The 15,459-nt window shown below is 36.2% G+C and overlaps 1 protein-coding gene across 1 annotated transcript; it reads left to right on the top strand.

The window, feature by feature from the left end:
- The first annotated feature begins 8,699 nt into the window (after window positions 1-8,699).
- LOC102745554 (olfactory receptor 5K1) lies at window positions 8,700-9,668 on the top strand. Its single transcript, XM_006732680.2, has one exon. It carries the CDS (start codon window positions 8,700-8,702, stop codon window positions 9,666-9,668), a length of 969 nt encoding a protein of 322 aa, XP_006732743.1.
- The last annotated feature ends 5,791 nt before the right edge of the window (window positions 9,669-15,459 follow it).

Here is a 15,459-nt window from a genome sequence, read left to right as displayed (position 1 = left end):
AGGTCTTATCCTGCTATGAATTACCATTGCTTATTAGCACTATGCTTGGCATTATAACAAGCACTACCAACTTTTGATGATGAGTAAAACATGACTAGAAAAGCAAAACAACATTCATCACATTAATTAGGGTCTTTTTGTTGTATTCACTTTTTTACATACAAAAATCTTAATTTAAACTCATCTTTATTCCACAGCTGTAATCTTACATGGTATGTAAGGGGCACCCAAACATTCATTGATTAATTTATCATTCTTGCCATATCAATATTCAAAATGTAGCATACAGAATAAAGCAATGAGTCACACACAGAATTGTTTTTCTAAAACTCAGATTTGATAGTCAGCCCCTTGACAAATTTAGTCAGGGCCTACTAAATGAAATTCAAGCTCCTTGATTTGGCATTCTGACCCCATCATTTTTAGGATACTTCCTGTAATTTCAACATTACTGCATTTTACACCCACCGGGCATTTTGTATGCTAGATAATCTGGTTTAATCCAAAGCAGAAAGTCCCAAAGAGCTCTCTCGATCACCCTTCTCTCTTCTGCCTTCCCACTCTTCCTAGATGATCTCACTCAGTTCCAAGGCTTTAAATATCCATATGCCAATGACTCCTAATCTTCATCCTTATCTTTCATACTCAATTGCCTGTTTGACATCTCTGGATAATTGATATGCATCTCAAACATAACATTGAGAAAACAAAACTCATATTTTTACCTTCACACCCCCACCAAGAAAGTATTTCTACTCATGTCCTTCAATTCAATAAATGTTACCATCTTCCCCTTAGATGCTCAAGGCAAAAAAAATCTAGGCATTTTCCTTGTTAGCCCTTTAACCCCCTCACATCTCCCTCTCATATCCAAATCATCAGCAAATCCTATTGACTCATCACCAAAACACAATCTAAATTCATCTACATTCCTCCATGTCCATGACTACCATCCTAATTCTGAACTATTGCCATATCCTCCTAGCTGGTCTCCCCATATCCACTCTCATCCTTTATGATCCATTTTCTGAAAGACTGATAGAGTCTTTGTCAATAAAATGTAAATAAGGTAATGCCATTTTCCTGCTTGAAAAACTCTGGTTTGGTAGGCAGAATAATGACTCACTAAAGATGTCTTCTATCTTGATCTTTGGAAATTGTGAATATGTTACACTACATATAAAGGGGAATTAAATAACCCTGGATTATCCAGGTGAGCCCAATGTAATTTTTTAAATGTTGAAACAAATCAGAAGAGTCAGAATCAGAGTGATGCAATGTAAAAAAGATTTGACTGGCCATTTCAGGCTTTGAAGTGGAAGGGGGCCATGAGGCAAGAAATGCATGCAGACTCTAGAAGCTAGAAAGGCAAAGAAACAGATTCTCCCCTATAGCCTCCATAAGGGATATTGACACTCTAATTTTAGACCACTGGGACTCATTTAGGACTTCTAACCTCCAGAACTGTAAAAGAATAAATTTGCGTTATTTTAAATTACTGTTTGTGGCAACTTGTTACAGCAGCAATTGAAAGCTAATACACCCTCCCAAGACTTCTCATTGCACTGAAAATGAAATGCAAACTCTATACTCTGTGTTACAAACCCTACAAGATCAACTTTTCAATCCCATCACCAACTACTTTAATCTGGCTTTTATGGGTTCTTCAAACAGGTAAATCTTATTTCTGCCTTAAGGAATTTTCACTACCTTCTCTGTACCTATCATGCTCCTTCCCAGACTGCTATGGCTGGCTTCTCACGACTCCTGTCTCAGATTGACAGCTAACTTTTTCCAATAGAGCTTTTCAAACCATCTAATCTAAAGTAACTCCCAGCCAGTCTTTTTCACATTATACAGTTTTACCCTCAGCATAGCACTGACTAATTTTTGCTATTTTTCTTATTTACGTATGTATCTGCTTCCCCACTCTCCTTTTAGAATGTAAGCTCCATGAGAAGAGAATCTATAATTATGATGGCTCAGAATAGGCACTATAAAGTATTTATCTCATGAATGTATGAATAAATGGAGCAATAAATGGCCCCTAACATTTGTGGTACTGAACATGAAGATGTTCCAAAAGTTTTAAGTAAGGATGTAATTTTTCATAAACTTGTAAGAAAAAAGTACATTAATAATTAATGAGCTGCACGATTCTTTTCACCGACTCCATGAATCTTTCACTGACCCCATTGTTTCATGGGTTAAGAGTGGAGTAGTGAGGAGTGGAGCCTGGTTGGTTCAGTCGGTTAAGCGTCTGCCTTTGGCTCAGGTCATGATCCCAGGTCCTGGGATGGAGCCCCACGTCGGGCTTCCTGCTCAGCAGGGAGTCTGCTTGTCTCTCTGACCCTCCCCCCACTCCTGTGTTCTCTCTCTCTTTCTCTCCTCAAATAAATAAATAAATAAAATCTTAAAAAAAAAAGGTAGTAAGCTACAAGCAACATTTGCCATTCTTCCACAGTTCCTTTGGTAGAGTCTCTTCCCCCGTCATTTCTTACCAAGCTCTCATTGTAGGAGGAAGCTTCCTCATGCTGCCACACTGACACACACCTAGTTCTACATTGTCAGAGAAATGTGGTCCTCACCTGAAGCAGTCACACTGCTCTAGAATTTGAATTCTGAGGGGAGGGATTTTTTTTTCTGCTTTGTTCTTCGTTGTGGTCTTAGGGTATATCTCGGGAAATATTCATGACCCTGATGTTAGTGAGGTTGTAATCAAGTGGAGAGAAGCCAGAGTTAACCTATGAAATGCCATGGGAGAGTACAAGGCAAATATTGAGACCTGGGAGGTATTACATGGGTAATAAGCACTTAGGAGGTTGGGAAGAAAACAGATGAGTTTATCCTAAGAAAGCTATATGGACGTTTGGTCTGAAGATTAAAAAGGGATAGGATTTTCACAGATGAAAGAAAATGGGGGATGTAATACAGATGAGGCAAAAGGCACAAAATGAAGAATGAAAGTGACTTATTCAGAGAACCATGAAGAGAAGTGCTTGGCATAAGAATGGTACATGGGGAGCACAGAATATATAGAGAGAAAACAAGCTTAAATGATAAAGAATTAGGACAATCAAGATAAGTAATTAACCAAACAAATTGAAATTGAGGTTGATGGGCAATGGAGATTCATTACACTGTAAATGATGGGAGAGTCCTACATAAGGGAGTAGTTTGAGGAAAGGAGCTTTTTAAGAAGCTGCTTCTGGATTTGCAAAAAAAATTAAAGTTATTCTAGTAACTAAGATGTAAGATTAAACACATTATGAATATATTTTCAAAAGAAGATTCTAGAAGTTGTATATTGATTTTTTAAAAAGGTGGAAAAGGCATCACTTTACAACCCCTACTCACTCCACACCTTCTCTCTGTGGCAACAAATCTTAGCTTAGCTTCCACTTCTTGTATAAGCCTTTACTGACCAATCCAGTGGGAATTTTTTCTTTCCATTTAGGATTCTTTTTTTTTTTTTTTAAGATTTTATTTATTTATTTGAGAGAGAGAAAGAGAGCACAAGAGGGGGGAGGGGAAGAGGGAGAAGCAGACTCCCTGCTGAGCAGGTAGCCCGATGCGGGACTCGATCCCAGGACTCCAGGATCATGACCTGAGCCGAAGGCAGTTGCTTAACCAACTGAGCCACCCAGGCGCCCCTCCATTTAGGATTCTATATTCAGATTGATGATAAGGATAAATGGTATAAATGCAAATAAATTAAAATCAAAATATAGCCCTTAAAATTTGTTTTGGAAATGGGCATTTGCTTTACTCTCCAGATCTCAAAGGATACATTTAATTATTCCCATTCAGTATGTCTGTAATGTTTTAAAAATTAGGTCTCTCAGGCTGTACCCAATGCCAAGTAAATCCCCTCAGAATTATTTAAATATTTAAACCATTCTCTGTTAATGACATAAATATTATCACTGACCTGTTGGTAGAAATATTTCCCTAACCATTCAAAAGGATAGAGTTTTATTTCTGGATCTACTTTAAAAATCAGCACCAGACAACCAACTAGCTTTTATAAAACTCTTAACAGGGAAATCCAGGTGAGCGAGTATTTAAAATTTTTTTTTGTTGGAAATATTAACCCCCAGAAACATTTCTTTAAATTCTTTAAGGTTTTTTGGTTGCAATTCTTATCTTTCAATCTTTTAAGTTCTTTTAAGTCTTTAATGTAAAGTCTATTGTGTAAGAATTAGACAAATGACTATAATTCATTTTTATCACTTCTGAATTTAAGAGAAGCCTAAATTTACCAAAAATAAATAAGTAAAGGTGTACTTTTATAGTTATAACAGAAAACATTGACAGTATTTTTGAAACTTCTTTAAGTAATATGGTTTGCAATATAACTTATAACTTAACAGGTGAAATAGATTATTAGTCTCTATAATGAAATGATGTTTAAACTGTGTTGGACATTCCCTATATATTAAACAAATCATATGAGAAAGGAATATACAGTTAACCCTTGAACAATGTGGATGCTAAGGATGCTGACCCCATGTATAATTGAAAATCCACATATAACTTTTGACTCCCAAATCTTAACTACTGATAGTATTAGTTAACCAGAACTACTCACTAGAAGCTTTTCTGACAACATAAACAGTCGATTAGCACATATTTTTTATGTTATACTGTATTCTTACAATAAAGTCAGCTAGAGAAAAGAAAATATACTAGGAAAATCATAAGAAAGAGAAAACACACATTACTATACTGTATGGAAAAAAAATCCATGTTTAAGTGGGCCTGCACAGCTCAAGTCTGTGTTGTTCAAGGATCAGCTGTAATTTTAAGCCATTCTTTTAAAACCTTGATGTAATTTGAGGGAACTTTCTAGTTTCTCTTTTGATTCTTAGAGAAATAAAATATCAGTGTAAGACTTATTTCTCTCTGACTAATTATAATCAACTAGGAAAACTAAAGGAAATCTTACTATTTTATGTAACTTCAAGCTGGTAAGTGTAAGGCATTTATTGAAAAAATTATTCAAATTATATAGGTTTAAAATACTCATTTTTAGACATCAGGTTTCCAAAAGTAAGTCATTTAATGAAAAACGAATTCAAAATATAGAGACTTCAAATGTTCTTCTTTTTAAATACTGTTCCTAAAGGAATCAGTCCAAATTAGTCTGAGATTTAAAAGTTAATAATATTTTCAGGAAGGCAAAAGGGAAGAGATCTTCTTACATCTCTCCAAAATGCCTTTCCTCTGTTCCCGGAATACAAAGTGTGGTTATGGTCAATGAATATCCAGAAAACTATCAATGTGGAAATGTCCAGAGGATCAATTGATCTAAGAAAGTATGTAGCACAGAGCAGGCATTAAGAATACCAGGTCAGGGGCGCCTGGGTGGCTCAGTCGTTAGGCGTCTGCCTTCGGCTCAGGTCATGATCCCAGGGTCCTGGGATCAAGCCCCGCATCAGGCTCCCTGCTCCGCGGGAAGCCTGCTTCTCCCTCTCCCACGCCCCCTGCTTGTGCTGCCTCTCTCGCTGTGTCTCTCTCTGTCAAATAAATGACTAAAATCTTAAAAAAAAAAAAAAAAAATTAAAAAAAAAAAAGAATACCAGGTCAATGAACAAATGATTCTTGAATTAACTAAAATAAGCAAAGGTAGATTGAAATAAAGTATTCTTCAATAAATTAGAACTCTGTTAATAAGGAAAAATGTAAGGGATAAATCATTGATATTTCTAAAATATACTCAAAGTTTAACAAATTATAAAAGCTTAAAATATCATGGAAATACTTGACACTGAAAAGAGTAAAACTTTACACCAAAGAGTCATTGCTTTACATAGAGACAAGTTTCCTTAAGAATACATTACCACAAGATGTGAATATATTCCTGAATGACTCTAGATACATGCAAGATTGCCAGCAAATTATTATTTGTAACCGTGAATGTCATGATCACAGAGATGGAGCAGATACTTCCTCAATACATCCATCGTGATGCTATCCACAATAGAACTGTAAAGTGCAGAAAACATTAATTAGATCCTTAATGATTATTGCGGGGTAATAAGTTATAAAACTGCAGACCTAGAGCATATCATTGAATTTATTTAATAAAAATTTTGTATTCTGAAGTGCCTGCGTGATTCAGTTGGTTAAGCAACTGCCTTCGGCTCAGGTCAGGATCCCAGCATACTGGGATTGAGCCCTGCAGAGCAGGGAGCCTGCTTCTCCCTGTCCCACTGCCTGCCCTTCCCCTGCTTCTGCTCTCTCTCTCTGTCAAATAAATAAATAAAATCTTAAAAAAAATTTTTTTGTATTCTGATTATAAAAGCAATATTCATTGTAGAAAATTTGAAATAGAGGAAAATATAAAGAAAAAAGTGACCTATAATTCCCATTGCACAGAGAAAACCAGTATTAACATTTTGATGTGTTTCTGTGTTGCCTTTCCTTTATATTCATAGTAAGTATTTATTTCTAAAGTAGGATTATTCCATATATGAACATTATATTTTATTTTTCACATGTTTTATCATGTCTATTTTATCATTATATTAAATATTAAATAATGATTGCACAATATACCATCATATGGATATTCACACTTACTTAATCATACTGAGCAAATGTTTACCATTGAGGTGTTTTGAATTTTTCACTATTATAAGTAACTTTACAATGGACATCATTATATGTAAGTCTTTATCTGAGGTTCTAATTATTTCTTTTTTTTAATTTAATTTAATTTTATTATGTTATGTTAGTCACCATACAATACAACATTAGTTTTTGATGTAGTGATCCACGATAACTATTTCTTCCTGCGAGACTCGTAGTTACTGGTCACAGGGCATGAACAGTTAAGAGTTTCGTTAACTTATTACCTAATTATTTTCCAATGATTGAACCAATTTAAACTTCTACTAAGCATGAATTTGGGTTCCCATCTCACTGTATTTTAGACAACAATAAATTGTCATTTCTTTTTTAAAAGATTCTATTTTGATAACCAAAATTAATTTGCCTTCATAACTTAAAATGATGTTGTTTTGATTAATAATGAAATAAAACATTTTTATTTTGTTAAAATTGTATTTCCTTTCAGATTTTTCTGTTCCTTTCCTTTTTCTTTTTTTAGTGATTATTCCTGCTGATTTCTATAAGCTATTTCTAGAATAAAACTATAGAAACATTATCATATTTATTGCAATAATTTGCCAGTTTGCATTTCACATTTGATTTTACTCATGATGTTTTTGACATATAGTTATATAATTAAATTTATCAATTTTTAACCCTTAATATTTCTCCAATTTCTTCTGATAGCATTTAAATTTCTTATGCATATATGAATAACTTTACATTGAATGCATAAATAGTATTATAAATAACCTGGAAGATTTTACATACAGCCTCATTTTTCCTTTTCCCTCTTCCTCTCTCTCCTGCCTGCTTCCAACCACATCACTTTCCCTTCCCAACCTCCAGGGTTTTAAAAACCTCATAAATAGCACTACTTTTTTCCCAAAAAGCATTTTATTTTTAAATATATATTCTATTATCATTGATGATAGTAAATTGCTAAGAATTTGCAAATGAAGGGGCACCTGGGTGGCTCAGTGGGTTAAGCAGCTGCCTTTGGCTCAGGTGATGATCCCAAGGTCCTGGGATAGAGCCCCACGTCGGGCTCCCTGCGGAGCCTGCTTCTCCCCTGTCCACCGCTCCCCCTGCTTGTGATTACTCTCTCCCGCTCTCTCTCTGTGTCAAATAAATAAATAAAATCTTAAAAAAAAAAAAAGAATTTGCAAATGCATATAATCTTTTAAAAAATTTTTTATGGTGATAAAATACACGTAAGAAAATTTTAACCGTATTTTAGTATATAGTTTAGTGACATTAAGTATATTTATATTGTTTTGTAACCATCATCACTATTTCCAGAATTTTTTTACCATGCCAAAATGAAACTCCATACATATTAAACAATAACCACCCATTTCCTCCCTCTTGCCGACAACTATCATTCTACTTTTTTTCTCTATGACTTTCACGACTTTAATTCATGTAAGTGGAATCATACAATATTTGTCCTTTTGTGTCTAGTTTATTTCACTTAACATGACATCTTCAAGGTTCATCCATATTTTAACATGTGTCAGAATTTCATTCCTTTTTAAGGTTGAATAATATTTCCTTGTACATATATACCACATTTTGTTCATCCATTCATTCATCAATGGACATTTGGGTTGTTTCCAGCTTTCGCTATTGTGAATAATGCTGCTTTGAACATTAGTGTATGAGATAGTTTTCTCAACATCATTCTTAATCAGTACGTATACAATAACTGAAATTGTTTGGGAACACTGATGCTAATTGTTGACCCTTGAATTATGAATCAGCTTTACCTAACCATATAGAGAAGTTTTTTTGCACTGAACATTCCTCTTAAGACCTCAAAAGCCATCCCTGTGCATATAATCTGGTATTTTTCTTGAAAATATGCTGGAAGAATGTTAAAAGAGTAGCTACACATGTAATAGCTTCAGGAGATTGATACTACCACAGAACCGGGCATGGGCCATGTCCCACACAACCTATGAAAAGCCTTATATAATATGCTCCTCATCCTTCTGAACCCATTAGCTTAGCAGTCAAATTGGGCATATTATAAATTAGCACCTCATTTCTCCATAATTTTTTTCTCAACAGAGAAGTCAGGAATGGCTGAAGAAAATCATACCATGAGAAGTGAGTTTTTCCTCACAGGATTTACAGATCACCCAGAGTTGAAGAGCCTTCTGTTTGTGGTGTTCTTTGCCATGTACCTGATCACCATGGTGGGGAATCTTGGCCTGGTGATACTGATTTCAAAAGAGGATCATCTTCACGCACCCATGTACATCTTTCTGGGCAACTTGGCTATTGTGGACTCTTGCTGTGCCTGTGCCATCACTCCTGAGATGTTAGGGAACTTCTTCTCTGAGAACAGAATGGTTTCCCTCTGTGAATGTATGGCACAGTTCTATTTCCTTTGCACTGTTGAAACCGCGGACTGCTTTCTCCTGGCGGCAATGGCCTGTGATCGCTATGTGGCCATATGCAACCCACTGCAGTACCACACCATGATGTCAAAGAAACTCTGCATTCAGATGAACACAGGGGCCTACATAGCTGGAAACCTGCATCCCATGATTCACGTAAGGCTTCTATTTAGGTTAGCTTTCTGTGGGTCTAATCACATTAACCACTTTTATTGTGATATTCTTCCTTTATACAGACTCTCCTGTGTTGACCCTTATGTCAATGAGCTGGTACTATTTATCTTTTCAGGTTCAATTCAAGTCTTCACCATAGGCGGTGTCTTAATATCTTACTTCCACGTTCTCTTTACTATTTTCAAAATGAAATCCAAAGAAGGAAGGGTCAAAGCCTTTTCTACCTGTGCATCCCACTTTTTATCTGTTTCGTTATTCTATGGATCTCTTTTTTTCATGTACATTAGACCAAATTTGCTTGAAGAAGGCGATCGAGATATACCAGCTGCTATTTTGTTTACAATAGTAGTTCCCTTACTAAATCCTTTTATTTATAGCTTGAGAAATAAGGAAGTAATAACTGTCTTAAGAAAAATTCTGAAGAAAAAACGATTTCATGAAAGTTGGAAACAAATGACATCTACTGTGACATAGTGATTTAAAAGTGGAAAATACTTCCAAGTGAAATTACACAGAGAAAATACACAAATTACATGTAAAATATTGGAATATAGCATAATGAAATCAATTTAGGAAGAAATATATATGGGAGAAAATATATAGGAAAGAGAAAACTGTGATAAATCTTAATTCAAAATAACAAAAAATTCAAAACCAAACTTGTAATTCATTCAAGAAACAGCTTAGTGTGTTGTCACGCTCATGGACTATGTCTGCATCAGGGATTGGGATTATCAGCCCCCAAAAGGAAAACAGCAAAACTATCAGTTGCACATATAAAGGAGAATTCTATTTAACATTCACAGCCAGTCCACGTTAATAGCTTGGAGCATGAGTACTCCAGTTAGGCTAAAAGACTTGAAGGGCATGTAAACCTTCAACCAATGAGATCACTCACAACCATGAGAGACAAAGTTGAAGCAAGTAAATTTTGAGGAAGCAGTTTTAATAGCATTGTGGGGGGCACTATAGTTAGGATAGAGGTAGTAGGAAAATGAAGGTGTCAAATAAAAGTGAGTATTATATTTCCAAGTTAAAGTTCCAACGGAGTTGAATAATTAGGCACAGAATGTCAACTTCAAGAGTAGTTATCTTCAGAAAGAGTTATTTACTCCCATATGTACACTCATAAAGATGCCATAACACAAAGTTCCAGGCAAGTAGTCAAACTTCATGTAAGATTTGAAGAGCCTCCATTGTCAGTGAGTTACATTCAATTTCTCTATTCTCCTTCTTGAGAGGTGAGGAAAGGATTCAACAATGAGGACAATACTATATTATATATAGACATGAACGTATGATTTTTGAATTGTGGGTAGGGCTTATCTACAATAATTCCTTATTTTTTTTTTCTTTTCACCATTGCAAAACCTGACGTTGTGGAATGTAAGTAGAATTAAATGATTTTATTTATTTTTTAGAATTAAATGATTTTAATGCAACAAAATGAAAGAATTACTTTTCATTTATTTATTCAACATAGATTTATTGAGACCTTGCTATGTGGAAGCACTACTCTAGGTTCTGGGATATCTCAGTTACCACAATACCAGCTTTTCCATCTTCTTAATTAATAGAACATTGTCATGATTTTAATGACTAACTTCTGGATCAAGGAGAACCCATATGAAAAAGAAAAATTCCCCCTTCTACCTCTTCTCTTAATGCTCTGAGGTCACATCTAAATTCCCAAAAGGCAATTGTCGGGTTACAGCTCTGGTCCAGGCTAGCCAGCACAGAAGCGGACTTCACATGGAAAATCAACAGGTTGAGTCTATTTAGAAAAAGTTGTGGGAACATAGATGCAGTATTTCCAATCCCCTAAGTCATGAGTACAAACTTATAATCACTTTGTTTCCATTTGTAACCTCCAAAAAATCTAATCTAGCTAATTCCATATAATTAGACATTTCAAGATTTGAAATTGATACATTTCAAGATTTTCTTGGTTGTTTCTAATTTATTTTATTTTTTTAAGATTTTATTTATTTATTAATTTTAGAGTCAGAACACACAAGTCGGGGGAGGAGCAGAGGGGGAGGGGAAAAGAATCCCAAGCAGACTCCACACTGAGTTTGGAGCCCAATTCAGGGCTCCATCTCAGGAGCCTGAGATCACAACCTGAGCCAAAACCAAGAGTCAGAGGCTAAACCGACTGAGCCACCCAGGTGCCCCTTGTTGTTTCTAATTTAAACCTCATCAATTTAGTATTTGCCCAACCCTACCACCATCCTTCCTTGAATGCATCTAAATGTATAGGTACTTGTCTGATATGGCATTAAAATGGTGTCATGTTGGGGTGCCTAGGTGGCTCAGTCAGTTAAGCATTTGCCTTCAGATCAGGTCATGATCTCAGGGTCCTAGGATGGAGTAAGGTGTTGGGCTCCCTGCTCAGCGGGGAGCCTGCTTCCCCCTCTCCCTCTCCCTCCCCCCAACTCATGCTCACTCTCACTCTCTGTCAAATAAATAAATAAAATCTTAAAAAAAAACCCCAAATGGTGTCATGTTACAGATTGAGCTCTGTCCCTGTTATATCCCTTTGAGATGTTTGATCCTCTTTGACTTTCTGGTTATCTCTTGGTGCCACTATCAGTTTTGATTTCTATGTTTATATCCAGTCCCCAGGCTAGACATGGAAGCATGATTTCACCTAAAACATTTACTTTTTAATTTCACAAGGCTTCTGTCAAGTCTGCTATCTTGGTCTCTCTTGCTCTCTCCCTCTGCTAATTTCTGAGTAAATTCTCTTGACCTCTCCGTCTAGGATATTTAAGAGGATGGAAAAACTGGTATTTGGGTAATTGATATACCCCAGCACCTAGCTGAAGGAAAGGTCTACAAAAAGGCTGAAGGGCATCATTTTTACACTTCTGATGACATGCAGTATGGGTTCAATGCGTGAAAGTTATCATGGGTCCCTCTGGAAGGTTCCTCTTGCCATATTTCTCCAAACTTCAATGGCCGTTCGATTGTCTCCTCATCTCATTCCCAGAACACCCCCCTGGGAATGTAAGTCACAGAACACCATCTCAGCAAACACCAATTATTTCCCTCTGACTTTCCTTTTATCCCTCAGCTCACTACATCTTTATTTCTAGGTGATACCTAGCTCTTACCTTATCACACATGCTGCCCAAATCTAATTTTATGAAGTATATTCAGACTTTGGAACAATCCTTAAAAGCGAGGCTTTCTCAATCTATTCTTCCTGTCTGGATTTTCAAGGTTATGCTTACGGAAAATAGCAAGTGAGATTGACATTGCTGTGGTCTAATCTTTCTCAAAGTAATAAATCTGGGCTGTACAAGCTATTGTCTGAAATGTCAGAAATGATCACTGGGCAGAATAGAATCACAGACTGTTTTCATCTAAGTACTGCTGGATATAGGAGGAAAAGTCTCATAAAATTAATCCTTTTAAAATCTTGACCAATATTCCACAGTAAGTGGAGAAAAGAGATTTGTTTAGGACTTTACTTTAAAAAACAAAACTAAAACTTATGGAAATAAATGTTATCTTACACTTAACCAAAATTTAGTTATAATCACAAATGTGTACTAATTTTACAAATAATGAATCAAGTGTCAAGTGTTTTTCTTGGCCTTATTCTCCAGAAGAATAAAGTATGATAACTAGATACAACCTTTACTTAACTTTTGAACTCAAGGAATAATGATAATGAATATTAATAATGGAGCAATTTTGTAAAATGTCAGTCTCCACCAATTTTCCCAATGGTCCCTCCTAATTCTTATTGTACAAATTCTTATCCATTGAATTTGTCTTTATTTTTCTCATTTATTGTTCACTTTTTAATTGTTCTAACTCTACCAGGTCCTATTTGCCAATGGGACTTTACATTTCCTACAAGTAGTTCTCTAAGCGCACATTCAACAACTATATGAAGTCTATTGCATCTTTCTCAAGATTGTTTTACATTGAATTTGAATAATGTTTACTATATCAAAATATCAGTAAATAATATGTTGGCATGATGGATGAAGACAGTAGAGTTAAGCAGGGATGAATGTGTAAAGGGAAATTAATTCTGTTAAGTGGTTAGTTCATTCAGGAATATTGTGTGTTATGACAAGTCTTACCTCCTTGAGGAAGCATTGCCACTTCAGAGACTTACAAACCGATACTATGATAACAAGAACCTTTGTGTTGGTTCATCAGTTGACACTGAAATGTGACCTCATTATGTATACAAAGATTAACATTTGAGCTAATTTGTAGGTATTTTTAATGCTGGCAATTTCACATTTTAATTATTGGGGTTTTACCTGAATCCTAATATGCTATTTCCTGTTACCAGGCTGAATTCAACTATCTGAGTATCCAGAGTTTGGTTACATGAAGAATATTTATTCTATACATACACCTCTATGCAAGTCATTTACCTCTCCTTTATAGACCATTCCTTCTTAGGATTATATTAATCCTCACTTAATACCCATTTTTTTTTTTTAAGATTTTATTTATTTATTTGACAGAGACAGAGACAGCGAGAGCAGGAACACAAGCAGGGGGAGTGGGAGAGGGAGAAGCAGGCTTCCTGCTGAGCCGGGAGCCCAATGTGGGACTCGATCCCAGGACCCTGGGATCATGACCTGAGCCGAAGGCAGTCGCTTAACCAACTGAGCCACCCAGGCGCCCACTTAATACCCATTTTTAACCCAGAAAAATTACTCTGAAGTAGACAATGCTTCCTGGCGCAGGTCTGCTTTATCAGTGAACCAATTTCATCACATGATTTTAAATATTGCTTCATAAGTGATGCTGATTAAGTATCAGAGAAGCAGAATGTAATATCTATAGCCCATTCAACTCTGGAAATCATACTTACTGTTAAAACTTTAATTCAGTTTAATATTATAACTCGCAGGTTATATTTATAATCTGTCAAGATGGGACTATATTTGGGCTGTGTGCAGGGGAGAAAAAAAAACCCCTATGTTTTAGTGGATAATTCTTCCTACATCAGAGCAAATAAAATATCTCCTTGCATACTTGGATGTGCCTGCATCTTGTATGTCTTTCAGAAATTTAAAACTAATATAATGAATTATTTCTATTACTTTAACGTTTTTATTAATCTATTTATAAAACAAAATTTTAACTAAATAAAGACATAATTATTCTGTTTATTTTTCAAAGAAGGTAAATTTGCTGGTGGATTGGGTTATTTCATTCCTTGAAAAAATATTTGTTAAAACGTCTGTAGCACTGGGGGTGCCTGGGTGGCTCAGTCGTAAAGTGTCTGCCTTCAGCTCAGGTCATGATCCTGGGGTCCTGGGATCGAGCCCCGCATCGGGCTCCCTGCTCAGCAGGAAGCCTGCTTCTCCCTCTTCCACTCACCCTGCTTGTGTTCCCTCTCTCGCTGTGTCTCTGTCAAATAAATAAATAAAATCTTTAAAAAAAAAAAAGATGTCTGTAGCACCAGACTGGGTACATGAGGTAGTAAAGGAAGTATGCTGTGATGCAAAACAATATAAACATACAATATAGCACAGTAACTATATTTATTCAAAAATATTTTAATGTGTATACACTTAATAAAGTCCTAACTTAGTGCCATCTTCTATAGCTCATAAGACATAAGTAAAAGAACATAGTAAAAGAAAAGGGAAAAGTAAAAGAACATGAAGGGAAGAGCAAGATGGTGGAGGAGGAGTACACCTAAATTTCGTCTGGTCCCAGGAATTCAGCTAGATTGTTATCAAACCATTCAGAACACCTACAAATTCAACAGGATATCAAAGAAAAGAATAGTAGCAATTCTATGAACAGAAAAGCGACCACTTTCTGGAAGGTAGGACATGCGGGTAAGTGAATCCGAGGCAATATTCAGGAAGATAGACCATGCGGGGAGGAAGCCGGCTACCGGCAAGTGATAGAGCATTGGAACACAAAATCAGAATTGTTAGAAGTCTGCTCCACTGAGGGACATTGCTCCAGTAGCTAAGCAGGGGGTGGAACCCTCCCTGGGACAGTGTGGTCTCAGGACCCTAGGAGTCACAGAAAGACCTGGGGGTACCCGAGTGGCAGAGCTCCCAGGTATTGGAGCAGGGAGGCTGGCAGCAAAGATGGAGCGGAGGAGAGGGCTCTCAGCTCAGGGTTGCCATAAACTGTGATCCGCAGCACAGTCGGGCCACTGCTCTTCAAGCAGGGACCCAACAAGCAGCAGATCTGGGGAGACTCCCCTTTCTCCCCCGTGAGGATTGGCACGGAAGCCCACTACAGGAATCTGCTGGGTTTGGAG

The sequence above is a fragment of the Leptonychotes weddellii genome, chromosome 1 (assembly GCF_054177405.1).
Source record: "Leptonychotes weddellii isolate Sample4059 chromosome 1, ASM5417740v2, whole genome shotgun sequence".
Taxonomy (NCBI): Eukaryota; Metazoa; Chordata; class Mammalia; order Carnivora; family Phocidae; genus Leptonychotes; species Leptonychotes weddellii.
This window is presented reverse-complemented; position numbering and strand designations above follow the sequence as displayed.

Coding starts and splice junctions, on each gene's coding strand:
- LOC102745554 (XM_006732680.2), top strand. CDS start 8,700: ATGGCTGAAGAAAATCATACCATGAGAAGTGAGTTTTTCCTCACAGGA.